At 41.1% G+C, this 13338-nt stretch overlaps 1 protein-coding gene across 3 annotated transcripts; it reads left to right on the top strand.

The window, feature by feature from the left end:
• The first annotated feature begins 100 nt into the window (after nucleotides 1-100).
• LOC146607792 (NLR family CARD domain-containing protein 3-like) lies at nucleotides 101-13252 on the top strand. 3 transcript variants are annotated; one of them, XM_085347347.1, is made up of 12 exons: nucleotides 101-335; nucleotides 487-528; nucleotides 2855-4649; nucleotides 5311-5484; nucleotides 5594-5761; nucleotides 6028-6201; nucleotides 6622-6795; nucleotides 7024-7197; nucleotides 7418-7591; nucleotides 7842-7997; nucleotides 12509-12555; nucleotides 12723-13252. In XM_085347347.1, exons 1-12 carry the CDS (start codon nucleotides 101-103, stop codon nucleotides 13250-13252), a joined length of 3843 nt encoding a protein of 1280 aa, XP_085203473.1. The 3 variants fall into 3 exon arrangements, with proteins under 3 accessions (XP_085203473.1, XP_085203474.1, XP_085203475.1); XM_085347348.1 differs by lacking the exons at nucleotides 487-528; nucleotides 5594-5761; nucleotides 7024-7197; nucleotides 7418-7591; XM_085347349.1 differs by lacking the exons at nucleotides 487-528; nucleotides 6028-6201; nucleotides 6622-6795; nucleotides 7024-7197; nucleotides 7842-7997 and having other exon boundaries at nucleotides 101-380; nucleotides 5594-5649; nucleotides 7480-7591.
• The last annotated feature ends 86 nt before the right edge of the window (nucleotides 13253-13338 follow it).

The raw sequence follows: 13338 nt of genomic DNA, 5'->3' as shown, positions 1-13338 counted from the left end.
AACTGACCATACATCATATTTAAGTCAAAAGACACTTGCAGCTGCTTTGTAATATCAACAATTCTGTGTATTTCTCTTTTTGTATTCTTATATCTCAAAGATGGAAATACCTGTTAAGGAGCAGCTACTGCACATTCTGGAGAATCTGGGAGAGGTGGAGCTAAAGCATTTCCACTGGTACCTTCAGAATGCAACAAAAGGTGATTTTCCATCCATCAAAAAGTGCCATCTGGAGAACGCAGACAGACTGAAAACTGTAGATTTAATGGTGCAGACATATACTACTGACCATGTCATTGAAGTAGCAAGGACAACTTTAAAGAACATGAATAAAGGTAAGTTTAAAAAGAGATGTGAAAACTCCTTAGTTCACACTGTTAGTGTGACTTTATATCTTTCCTCTGCAAATTATGTTTGAGGAAAAATAACCTGTTTATATTGTCTTAAAGTATAGATTTCCTCTCAATGTATACTATCCTCCAACAGGAAATTCCTCAGCCCAGGCATATTTATCACTTTCATCACAAGGTAAGCATTCAGTGGTTTGTGTAAGGGATCAGTGGTAAGCGAGGGGACGTTGTAGCCTCAGTGTGCATTAATTTAGAAGGTCAACATCAGCTATAGTTAAGCTGCGCCTACAACTCCAAAACATCATCAAAGGTTAGATACACCTTCTCGTTCAATGTTTGTCTTTTTTTTTTTTTTTACTATTTTCTACATTGTACATACATACTGAAGACATCAAATACATGAAACAAGATATCTGGAATTATATAGAAAAGAAAAAATTGATAAAGAATTCTATGTCTTATGTTTTAGATTCCTCAAAGTAGCCACCCCTTGCTTTGTTGACAGCGCTACAAACTCTTGGCCTCAGTTTTATGATGTAGTCAGTATTTCTTGCCTTCTTAATGGGGTTGGGACTGTCAATTGTGGTGTTGCAGAGGTCAGGTTGGTACACAGCTGACAACTGTTAGAATTCATACTTTGGCAAGAACCAATCAGCTAAGTGAAGAGAAATGACAGTCCATCATTACATTAAGAAGTGAAGGTCAGTCAGTTCAGAGAATTGATATAACATTGAATGTGTCCTGAGTACAGTCGCAAAAACTGTCAAGGGCTACGACAAGACTGGCTCAAATGAGGACCGCTCCAGGAAAGGGAGACCAAGAGTCACCTGTGCTGCTGAGGATAAATTCATCTGAGTCACCAGCCTCAGAAATAGATCCCACACAGAGTTTCAGTAGCAGACACAACTCTAAATCTGTGCTTTTGATCTGATGGGTCCAAGTTTCAGATCGTTGGTTGAAGGTCAGGACTTCAACTAGGCCACTTCAAAGTCTTCATTTTGTTTTTCTTAAGCCATTCAGAGGTAGACTTGGTGGTATGTTTTGGACCATTGTCCTGCTGCAGAACCCAAGTGTGCATCAACTTGAGGTCAAGAACAGATGAAAATCATTCATGGTTCCATTTATGACAGCAAACCTTCCAGTTCCTGAGCCAGCAAAACTGCTCCAGAGAGTCACACTATCACCACCATATTTTACTGTTGGTATGATGTTCCTTTTCTGATATTCTGTGTTACTTTTATACCAGATTTTGATGACATTCCTTCCAAAAATTAAACTTTTGTCTTGTCAGTCCCCCAGAGTATTTACCCAAAAGTCTTCTGGAAAAAATGAGAAAAAACAAAGTTTTTTCATCTTGCCATGCAGGCCATTTTTTAATGTTAAGAGAGGCTTGCATTCTTTGGATATTGTGTGACCTGTTGGATGAGTTATTGCTGCGCTCTTTGGGTTATTTTGGTCAGCCGGCCATTTGTGGATAATAGCTGTCACTGTCATTTGCTGGGGTCCTACAGCTGTAGAAATGATTTTATAACCATTTCTAGAATGAGAGATCTTAAGTACTTTGTTTCTTATTTGTTTCTGAATTTCCTTGGATGATGGCATAAAAAATTACAACAACATGATAATTAAACATAGACAAACTACAGTTGTGGTCAAAACTTTACGTGCGCTGATCATTGGTAATGGATAGCATGGAAATGTTGAGCTTTCAAATGAGTTATTTGAGGTGTTCTTTTCCAGGGTGGAATAATTGCATACTATACAATTTAATTAATTTATAAAACAAGAATTGAGTGGACAAGTTTGAATTTAATTTGGATTGCCTCTGATCCACACAAGCTGAAAGTATACATACAGGATCAAAATATCCAATAATTCCCACTGATATTTGGTTAAATATCCATAAGCATGTTGTACCTTAACCAGACACTTGTGGTTGGTATCAACACGCTTTTGGCTAGGTAAAGTTTAAATAAATTATTTGGTTTCCTGATACTGGCCTGACCATAACAGATTTTCAATTGTGTTAAGGCCAGGGTTTTGGAAAGATATTCCTCTGCAACACAAGTTGATCAGTTTCATGGTTTTCTGAGGAGAGGAGGAAACTCCTTATGTCATTTTTGTGGGATATTTGTTATAACCAAATGATATTGCTTACAAAAGTGTTAAGCCCCTTACCAAAACAAACAAACAAACAGGAAAAAAAGGAAAAAGTGATTCACTGAATTTTGTTATGAAACTACTGAGGCAAAAATTAGGCTGAGGATACAAACTATTTCTAAATCTCAGAATGTTTCAGCTACTCATCTGCAAATAACTGGCCAGTAATAATTCAGAAACAAGATGAAACCAGGAGCACTCACAGTCAGCAATCCAACTGACAATGTGTCCAGAAACTTATAGTGTCATAGTCTGGGGGGTTTTGTGTTGTTTTGAATTGTTGAATTATTTATGTAAAGTGCTCCATAACAGACAGTGTTGTTATCTGCTGTTTATTCATTTAGAAGTTCTTCAAAAATGTCAGCCCAAACTGAAGGCTAGGCTAAAGGAGAAATTCCAGTCTGTATTTGAGGGGATCGCTAAAGCAGGAAACCCAACCCTTCTGAGTCAGATCTACACAGAGCTCTACATCATAGAGGGAGGGACTGCAGAAGTCAATGATGAACATGAGGTCAGACAGATTGAAACGGCATCCAGGAAACCAGACAGACCAGAAACAACAATCAGACAAGAAAACATATTTAAAGCATCACCTGGAAGAGATAAACCAATCAGAACAGTGCTGACAATGGGAGTGTCTGGCATTGGAAAAACTGTTTTAACACAGAAATTCACTCTAGACTGGGCTGAAGACAAAGTCAACCAAGATATCCACTTCATGTTTCCTTTCACATTCAGAGAGCTGAATTTGCTGAAAAAGAAAAAGTTCAGCTTGGTGGAACTTGTTCATCACTTCTTTACTGAAACCAAAGAAGCAGGAATCTTTGATGACTTCCAGGTTGTGTTCATCTTTGATGGGCTGGATGAGTGTCGACTTCCTCTGAACTTTCAAAAAACTGAGACTGTGACTGATGTCACACAGTCCACCTCAGTGGATGTGCTCCTGACAAACCTCATCAGAGGGATCCTGCTTCCCTCTGCTCATGTCTGGATAACCACAAGACCTGCAGCAGCCTATCAGATCCCTTCTAATTGTGTTGAAAGGGTGACAGAGGTCCGAGGGTTCACTGACACACAGAAGGAGGAGTACTTCAGGAAGAGATTCACTGATGAGGAGCAGACCAGCAGGATCATTTCCCACATCAAGACATCACGAAGTCTCTACATCATGTGCCACATCCCAGTGTTCTGCTGGATCACTGCTACAGTTCTGGAGGACATGCTGAAAACCAGGGAGGGAGGACAGATTCCTGTGACCCTGACTGAGATGTACATCCACTTCCTGGTGGTCCAAGCAAAAGTGAAGAATGTCAAATATGATGGAGGAGCTGAGATGGATCCACACTGGAGTCCAGAGAGCAGGACGATGGTTGAGTTACTGGGAAAACTGGCTTTTGAGCAGCTACAGAAAAGTGACCTGATCTTCTATGAGTCAGACCTGGCAGAATGTGACACTGATATCAGAGCAGCCTCAGTGTGCTCAGGAGTGTTCACACAGATCTTTAAAGAGGAAAGAGGACTGTACCAGGACAAGGTGTTCTGCTTTGTCCATCTGAGCATTCAGGAGTTTCTGGCTGCTCTTCATGTCCATCTAACCTTTATCAGCTCTTGTGTCAACCTGCTGGAAGAACAAAAAGCAACCTCAAAATGGTCTAGATTGTCACTAGGGAAAAAGAATTTAAAATATCTCCACCAGAGTGCTGTGAACAAGGCCTTACAGAGTCCAAATGGACACCTGGACTTGTTCCTCCGTTTCCTCTTGGGTCTTTCACTGCAGACTAATCAGCGTCTGCTACAAGGCCTGTGGACACAGAAACGAAGTAGCTCACAGACCAATCAGGAAACAGTACAGTATATCAAGAAGAAAATTAGAAAGGATCTGTCTGCTGAGAAAAGCATCAATCTGTTCCACTGTCTGAATGAACTGAATGATTGTTCTCTAGTGGAGGAGATCCAACAGTCCCTGAGTTCAGGAAGTCTCTCTACAGATAAACTTTCTCCTGCTCAGTGGTCAGCTCTGGTCTTCATCTTACTGTCATCAGAAGAAGATGTGGATGTGTTTGACCTAAAGAAATATTCTGCTTCAGAAGAGGCTCTTTTGAGACTGCTGCCAGTGGTCAAAACCTCCAAAAAAGCTTTGTAAGTAAATATGTGATCAGCCCTCTGAAATAGATGGTAGAATTGCCCATCTTTCACTATTTTTGAATTTCTCCTTTAAAAACTGTTTACCTTGACTTATTTGGTATTCTTATTTTCGGCACAACCTCACATATCTTTTGTTGACTTACTGTATTAACACACAAAAACCCCCATAAAATGGCAGTAGAAGAAAAATTTCCTGTCTAGCAGAAGACAGAGGGGGAATGTACACAAGAGGTATATCACTCCTCGTGTTTTCAGCTGGAGACAGCATTTGCATTTAAATCTGCCTTTTGCGGCTTTTGGCAGCAACTGTGACATTCAGTAGTCCCCTTATTGTTTTGTCAAACAAAACAAAGGAAAGAACATGACTATAACACTTACCAACTACACTACAAACTAACTATGCACTCAAAATATGCTAAACGTGATCTCTCACATCCCAAAACTCACTGTTGTCACTCCCACAACTTTCCTCTCTTCCTAAGTAACCAAATGCCCAGGGTTGCCATATAAGGTTTTGTTTGGTCTATGTGATTTGTTTTTACACCAACAGGAAAGTGGTTATCATGGGTATTTTTGTTTGTTTGTTTTGTTTCTTGCTTGCAAGAACTGTCAGCTAGTGCGTACTATGCTTTTACTTGTTTTTTTTTATTTCCAGACTGAGTGGCTGTAACCTCTCAGAGAGAAGCTGTGAAGCTCTGTCCTCAGTTTTCAGTTCAAAGTCCTCCAATCTGAGAGAGTTGGATCTGAGTAACAATGACCTACAGGATTCAGGAGTAAAGCTTCTATCTGCTGGAGTGAATAGTCCAAACTTGAAACTGGAAACTCTCAGGTCACATTCTCGTTTTTTGTTTTTTTGTTTGTTTATTTTTTGTGTCTGTGTTTTTTAATCAGTTGACAAAGATAACCAGTAAGTTTTTCCTGTGTTTAAATTTTTTCAGACTAAGTGGATGTAACATCTCAGAAAGAAGCTGTGAAGCTGTGTCCTCATTTCTCAGTTCACAGCTGTCTAGTCTGAGAGAGATTGACTTGAGTAATAACAGCCTGCAAGATTCAGGAATGAAAATTCTGTGTGCTGAAAGTCAGTACTGGAAACTGGAAACTCTCAGGTCATATCAAGTGATAGTCTCTTATTCACCAGCTGACATAAATAATGAATTGAGTTAATTTCATCTATGTGTCATTTTAGCTTTGCATTTGTAGTATTTCAATCTAAATCATAGTGTGCTAACACATTTTTGTGTTGTTAACACAAATCAATAAGAATGCCAGTGTAAAATATTGTTAAATCTGTTAAATCTTACTGCAACATGAATACACTTGAACACCAATATTACTTTTTTTTCATCTTGTTTTCATCTTCATAATTTTTCAGACTAAGGGTCTGTAACATATCAGAAGGAAGCTGTGAAGTTCTGTCCTCAGTTCTCAGCTCGCAGTCCTCTAATCTGAGAGAGTTGGACGTGAGTTATAACAGCCTGCAAGATTCAGGAATGAGGGTGCTGTCTGTTGGAATGATTTCCCCACATTGTAAAGTGGTAACTCTCAGGTCAGAAAGACAATATTTTGATATTTAATAATAATAATAGTAATGGATTGGATTTATATAGCGCTTTTCAAGGCACCCAAAGCGCTTCACAATACTACTATTCATTCACTCTCACATTCATACACTGGTGGAGGCAAGCTACAGTTGTAGCCACAGCTGCCCTGGGGCAGACTGACAGAAGCGAGGCTGCCATATCGCGCCATCGGCCCCTCTGGCCAACACCAGTAGGCAAGTAGAGTAAAGTGTCTTGCCCAGGGACACAACGACCAGGACAGAGAGCCCAGAGATCAAACCGGCGACCTTCCGGTTACAGATGCGATTCCAGTTTATAAGTTTACAGAAATAATCAATAATCTGCTGTAAAATTAATAAAGTTTTGACTTTCTGTTCATATATTCCTTATTATGATTTTTTCCACAGACTAAGCGGCTGTAACCTTACAGAGAGAAGCTGTGAAACTGTGTCCTCAATTCTCAGCTCAGTACATTCTAGTCTGAGAGAGCTAGACCTGAGTAACAACAACTTGCAGGATTCAGGTGTAAAGCTTCTCTCTATTGGAATGAAATGCCCACAGTGTAAAGTGGAAACTTTCAGGTCAGATCAATCAACATTCTCATTTCCTTAACTGATAAATGTAATCAATAAGAACTGAAAAAAAAAATTAAGTCAGCGTCATTTTCATGTTTTTGCATCTTTGTAGTTTCAGTATTTCACCTTAAGTCACAATAGTCTGCTACAACTTTAACTTTAACTTCTTGAACAGCATGTAAATACTGCCTAATGTTGTCTTTTATAAATGCAGCATGTATCTTTTTTTTTTAGTCTGAGTGGCTGTAACCTCTCACTGAGGTGCTGTGAAGCTCTGTCTGAAGTTCTCAGCTCACAGTCCTCTAGTCTGACAGAGCTGGACCTGAGTAATAACAATCTGCGGGACTCCGGAGTAACGCTTATGTGTGCTGAAGTTGAGAGTCCACACTGGAAACTGGAAACTTTGAGGTCATAATAAGTAATAAGTAGCATTAGCATAGGTAACATGGAGAGTACATAACTCTGTGACAATATGTCCATGTGTTGTTTTATCTTTTCGTTATAGTCTAAATGATAGTGAACTGCCTTGCTTCTACATAAATTGCATAAATACTGCTAATTTGCTGATCACTTCACTGCACCATGTATGCCTTTTTAAAGCAGTGTGCTTTTGTACATTTTTTTCTAGACTGAGCATCTGCAACCTGTCAGAGAAAAGCTGTGAAGCTCTGTCTTCACTTCTCAGCTCAGAGGCCCCTCGCCTGAGAGAGCTTGACTTGAGTAACAATAACCTGCAGGATTCAGGAGTAAAGCTATTGTCTGTTGGATTGCAGAGTCCACATTGTACACTGGAAATTATTAGGCTAGTATTTAGAATTTTCTAACTTTATCTTCAGGTTTTTCCTGACACTAGAAAACAGAATAAATAGAAACAACAGAATTTCCATTTAAAGAGATTTTAGATTAGCCAGAAGTACAACCACTGCTGGGCCTTCTTCTTGAAAGAGTCTATAGATGAATGGCATTCTTTCAGGAAAAAAACAAACAAACAAAAGAAAACTACTAAATATATATATGTGTGTGTGTTTGTGTGTGTGTGTGTTTGTCTGCAGTCTGTCAGGTTGTTTGATCACAGGGGAAGGCGGTAATTCTCTGGTTTCAGCTCTCAGCTCCAACTCCTCCACTCTGAGAGAAGTGGATGTGAGCCACAATCATCCAGGTGACTTGGGAATTCTTTCAGATGGACAAAAAGATCTGGACACTCTCAGGTATGGTGAGAATATCTGATAAAGAAGGAAGTGCTTAAAACTCTTTTTAGACAGACCTCTGTATGTATCTCCCTCTGACCCTAACTAATATTAGATTAATCTCTCTATAGAAGAGGACCTTTAATATATTATTCTAGATTAGCACAAAGTCTTGAGGCAGGTGAAATGATTTAAGAAGAAAAAGATCATTCTTCGTATCATAAAATCTGACTTGCTATAGCTAATGGATGATTATACAAATTTAGTGTCATCGTCCAGGTGAGTGCTGGGTTTTCCTGCGTGCCAGTAAATCCATCACTGGGCAGAGTCACCACACCCCTAGTTTATGGCACCTGTGTGTAATTAGCTGGCAGGCTCTTAAGACCAGCGTTCTCAAACATTCTTTGCCGGAATGTCAGCTAACCCACCTTCTCAGAGGATTGGATCTTGTTGTCAGCAAACTCTCTTCTTCCCGTCGCTGGCTTGTTTTCTATTCTCGGCGCTACTCACCTGCCTGCCTCCCTGCCCAACACTTCACAGTGAGAGTAGACGAACTGGTTTAGCCTCACCCGGACCTCTATACCCCTCCAAGCCTCACCTTCTACCCAGACAATGACTCAGAGAGAAACGCTGTAATCCTGTACCTTGTGTGCCTGCTCCGGAAAATACCCAAGTATTGTGCCCAGGCTGTTTTTTTCCCAGCCAGCTAAAGAGACTATTGCCTTTGGACTTTGCTGCGGCACACGCGGTGTGATTCTTGTTTTCTTGTTTCGACAATTATTGTGGAGATTGTTCTAGCCAAGCCTCGTGTTTCATAGCTTTGTTTAAATTCACAGCATCCCTAGTAATAGTTTGTCTTCTAGTTCTTGCCAGTCACAGTGTGTATTTCGTTATAGATTCTTAGTACCTTAACATGAAGCTTTGCATTAGTTTAGTAGGTAGTTTATATTCAGAGGTCACGTGTTTTCCCTCTCGCCCTTAGTTCACGTGTAGTGTTTTGTTTCATTCACCTCTTTCATTGTGTGCCAGTTTTGAGTGCCAAATAAATTGTTCGTTTGCACTATACCTCCGAGCCGCCGTGTGGTGTCTGCATTTTGGTCCACTTACCTGTGCTTGGCTGCCCAGTCATGACATTTAGTTCATTTTTAAACTTCTTTAAAATTAATTAATTTATTATTAATAGTCTCCCTATAGGAGATTTTTTTTAAAAAAATTAACTGTTTAATAAAAACCATTTATGATGCATTCTGAACCCTACAACGCATTTTTACAGCATACCTCCTAGCATGGCTGACCAAAAATACAAAGTGGCAGCTTTACATGTGGCATACCTGCTGCTTCTATACAGGTTGGGCCATTTATATGGATACACCTTAATAAAATGGGAATGGTTGGTGATATTAAAATCCTGTTTGTGGCACGTTAGTATATGTGAGTGGGCAAACTCCTCAAGATGGGTGGTGGCCATGGTGGCCAATCAGAAGTCAGCCATCTTGGATACTACTTTTGTTTTTTCAATAGGAAGAGGGCCATGTGACACATCAAACGTATTGGTAATATCACAAGAAAAACAATGGTGTGCTCGGTTCAACGTAACTTTATTCTTTCATGAGTTATTTACAAGTTTCTGACCACGTATAAAATGTGTTCAATGTGCTGCCCATTGTGTTGGATTGTCAATGCAACCCTCTTCTCCCACTCTTCAAACACTGATAGCAACACCGCAGGAGAAATGGCAGTACAGGCATCCAGTATCCATAGTTTCAGGTGCTGCACATCTCGTATCGTCACACCATAGACAATTGCCTTCGGATGACCCCAAAGATAAAACTGGCCCACGACGACCAATCCACTTTCCAGGAAACTGTTCATCTAGGAATGCTCGGACCTGGCACCCATAATGTGGTGGTGCACCATCTTGCTGGAAAAACTCAGGGAATGTGCCACCTTCAGTGCATAAAGATCATCATCATGTAGCAATTTCAAATATCCAGTGGCCTTGAGGTTTCCATTGATGAAGAATGGACCCACTATCGTTGTACCCCATATACCACACCAAACCATCACTTTTGTTGTTCCAACAGTCTTGGAGGGATCCATCCAATGTGGGTTAGTGTCAGAGTAATAGCGGTGGTTTTGTTTGTTAACTTCACCATTCACATAAAAGTTTGCCTCATCACTGAACAAAATTTTCTGTGTGAACTGTTCCAAATTTTGTTTTGCCCATTCTGCAAATTCGGTGGGCCGATCTGGGTCATTCTTGTTGAGATGCTGCAGTAGCTGGAGTTTGTAAGGGTGCCATTTGTGAGTAGCTAATATCCGCCAAAGGGATGTTCGACTAATGCCACCCTCCAGTGACATGCAGTGAGTGCTACGCTGTGGGCTCTTGCTGAATGAAGCTAGGACAGCCACTGATGTTTTTTCATTAGTGACAGTTTTCTTGCGTTCGCATTTTGGCAAATCCAACACTGAACCAGTTTCACAAAACTTAGCAAGCAGTTTGCTAACTGTAGCATGGGAGATGGGTGGTCTCGTAGGGTGTCTTGCACTGAAATCTGCTGCAATGACCCGGTTACTGCGTTCACCAGATATCAACACAATTTCGATCCGCTCCTCACGTGTTAACCTCTTTAACACGTCAATGGCTTAGAACAAAGAGAAACTTGTAAGTAACTCACGAAAGAATAAAGTTTCATTGAAACCAAACACACCATTGTTTTTCCTTTGACATTAACACTAAGTTTGATGTGTCACATAACCCTCTTCCTATTGAAAAAACAAAAGTTGTATCCAAGATGGCCGACTTCTAAATGGCCACCATGGTCACCACCCATCTTGAGGAGTTTGCCCCCTCACATATACTAATGTGCCACAAACAGGATTTTAATGTCACCAACCATTCCCATTTCATTACGGTGTATCCATATAAATGGCCCACCCTGTACATTCCACAGTGCCAGGATTCCCAGAACATATGGCCATAGAAGTACAACAACAAAACAACAAACTGGTTCAGATCCAAGAGGCTGTTCCTCCCACTCCAGGTCTCACTGTCATTGCCCACATGCGCATCGAAGTCTCCCAGAAGAGCAACAGGTGGAGCACCCTCAAGTACCCCGCCAAGGGACTCCAAGAAGGCTGGGTACTCTGAACCGTCATTGGGTGCATAAACTTAGATGACAGTCAGGACCCGTTCTCCCACCCGAAGTTGCAGGACACAAACCCTTTCATCCAATGCGAGAAATCTCAACATACAGGCAACAAGCTGACGGGATACTAAGATACCCACTCCAACACACTGCCTCTCACCAAGGGCATCTCCAGACCAGTCCAGCCCCTCTCTAGGAAACTTATTCCAGAGCCCAAGCCATGCCTTGAGGTGAGCCCAACTATATTTAGCCAGTACCTCTCAACCTCATGCACTAACTCAGGCTCCTTTCCAAACAGAGAAGTGAAATTCCATGACCCAATTGCTAGTCTTGGTAGCCAGGGATTGGTCTGTCAGGGCCTCCGTTCCTGGCTGCCGCCTGACACACATTGCACCTGACTAATACATGTGGCTGGTGAATGGCATGTCTGGATTATTCCCTCAAAATTGATGCAGCACTTCTCTAAATTTTATGAGTCAGGAGACCTAAAGGATCATGATGATCATACAATATCCTTCCCACTTGAAATGTTCTTATTATAAATGCATTGTTCATTAAAATGGTGGAGCCGTGCATTAAATTATATATAATAATAATAATAATAATAATAATAATAAACAATTCTCCTCTCGCCCCTGCGGGCAGTCTATCCTTCAAGTTTGGGTCCTCTACCAGAGCTCTGGGAGCTTCAGGGTCCTGTGCAGTATCTTAGCTGTTCCTAGGACTCCGCTCTTCTGGACAGAGATCTCAGATCTTATTCCTGGGATCTGCTGGAGCCACTCGCCTAGCTTGGGAGTCACTGCACCTAGCACTCCGATTACCACTGGGACCACTGTATTCATGTAACTCCCTCTGCTGGGGTTACTTGTGTAGTAGTATTCCAACAGTGCCCTGTTTTCATCTGTTGCCCACCAATGCTGTCTTGTTCAAGTAGCCACCTTCACCAGGGGGTACTGGTTCCCCAACACCTGATGCAGACCTTGTTAATCCGGGCGATGCCCGAGCCGGTATGACTTCATATCTCTCATGTCTGCAGTAGGCTTGATTTAGCAATGGGGGGGGGGGGGGGGGTCTAGCCTAGGCATGCAGTCTTCCTACTATGCTATCCAGCTGCTATATATATATATATATATATATATATATATATATATATATATATATATATATATATTTAGAATCTTGTGTGACGACAATCCCACAATGGAACAGAAAAGGTAGAAATGGCCAAAGGGTACACTTTGACCCTATAGATTGAAGTGTATTGGTGAAAATGTTGGACTGTTCCTTTATCAGTGCCTAACAGTATGTGTATGAGAGCGATATAATGTCCATGTGTGCATGCTGATAGAGAGTCTCCTGATCTGACCCCTCTGTTCCTTTCAGGGTGGAGCCTGCTGGAGTCCGTTGGTTGACACCAGGTCTGAAGAAGTGTAAGTGTGTTTTTAATGTGATTTATGAAAACAAAGCAGCACACATTCAACGATCTTCACATCACTTATTCACATCTGGGATGTCAGGTGTCATCATCAAAGTGTCAATCAATGAACAGATGATGGATCAATAACTGCAGCTGGATTGTGTTTGTTCTCTCCATCAGATTCCTGTCAACTCACAATCGACACGAACACCGTAAACAGAAAACTCCAACTGTCTGACAACAACAGGAAGGTGACACATGTCGAGGAGGTTCAGTCATATCCTGATCATCCAGACAGATTTGATGGTTGGCCTCAGCTGCTGTGCAAAGATGGTCTCACTGGTTGCTGTTACTGGGAAGTCGAGTGGAGAGGAAATGTTGAGATATCAGTGAGTTACAGAGGCATCAGGGGGAGAAGAGGTGGGATTGTCTCTGTTTTTGGATTTAATTATCAGTCATGGAGTCTGAGCTGCTCTGAGGATGGTTGTCAGTTTGTCAGGCACAACAAGATTAAAACACTCATCTCCTCCTCCTCTGTCTCTAACAGAGTAGCAGTATATGTGGACTGTCCTGTTGGCACTCTGTCCTTCTACAGAGTCTCCTCTGATACTCTGATCCACCTCCACACCTTCAAAACCACATTCACTGAAACTCTTTATCCTGGGTTTACAGTCTTTCCTGGTTCCTCAGTGAGTCTATGCCAAGTTTAGTTAGAACAACACTGTTGAACAGATAGTTCAGTCTTTACATGTCTGTCTCTTCCACTCAACATGTTTTCAGATTCATGCTGATTGAT

The sequence above is a fragment of the Diplotaxodon limnothrissa genome, linkage group LG23, assembly GCF_057381915.1.
Source record: "Diplotaxodon limnothrissa isolate DT_005_m linkage group LG23, D_limnothrissa_male_GT1.1, whole genome shotgun sequence".
In the NCBI taxonomy this organism is placed as follows: Eukaryota; Metazoa; Chordata; class Actinopteri; order Cichliformes; family Cichlidae; genus Diplotaxodon; species Diplotaxodon limnothrissa.
The sequence above is the reverse complement of the archived record's forward strand: the minus strand, read 5'-3'. Positions and strand labels throughout refer to the sequence as shown.

Bases quoted from the DNA above. Each gene is read 5' to 3' on its own strand.
- LOC146607792 (XM_085347347.1), top strand. From the start codon at position 101: ATGGAAATACCTGTTAAGGAGCAGCTACTGCACATTCTGGAGAATCTG. The intron at 336-486 runs GTAAGTTTAAAA...ATCCTCCAACAG, and splicing joins TTTAAAGAACATGAATAAAG to GAAATTCCTCAGCCCAGGCA. The intron at 5,485-5,593 runs GTCACATTCTCG...AAATTTTTTCAG, and splicing joins TTGAAACTGGAAACTCTCAG to ACTAAGTGGATGTAACATCT.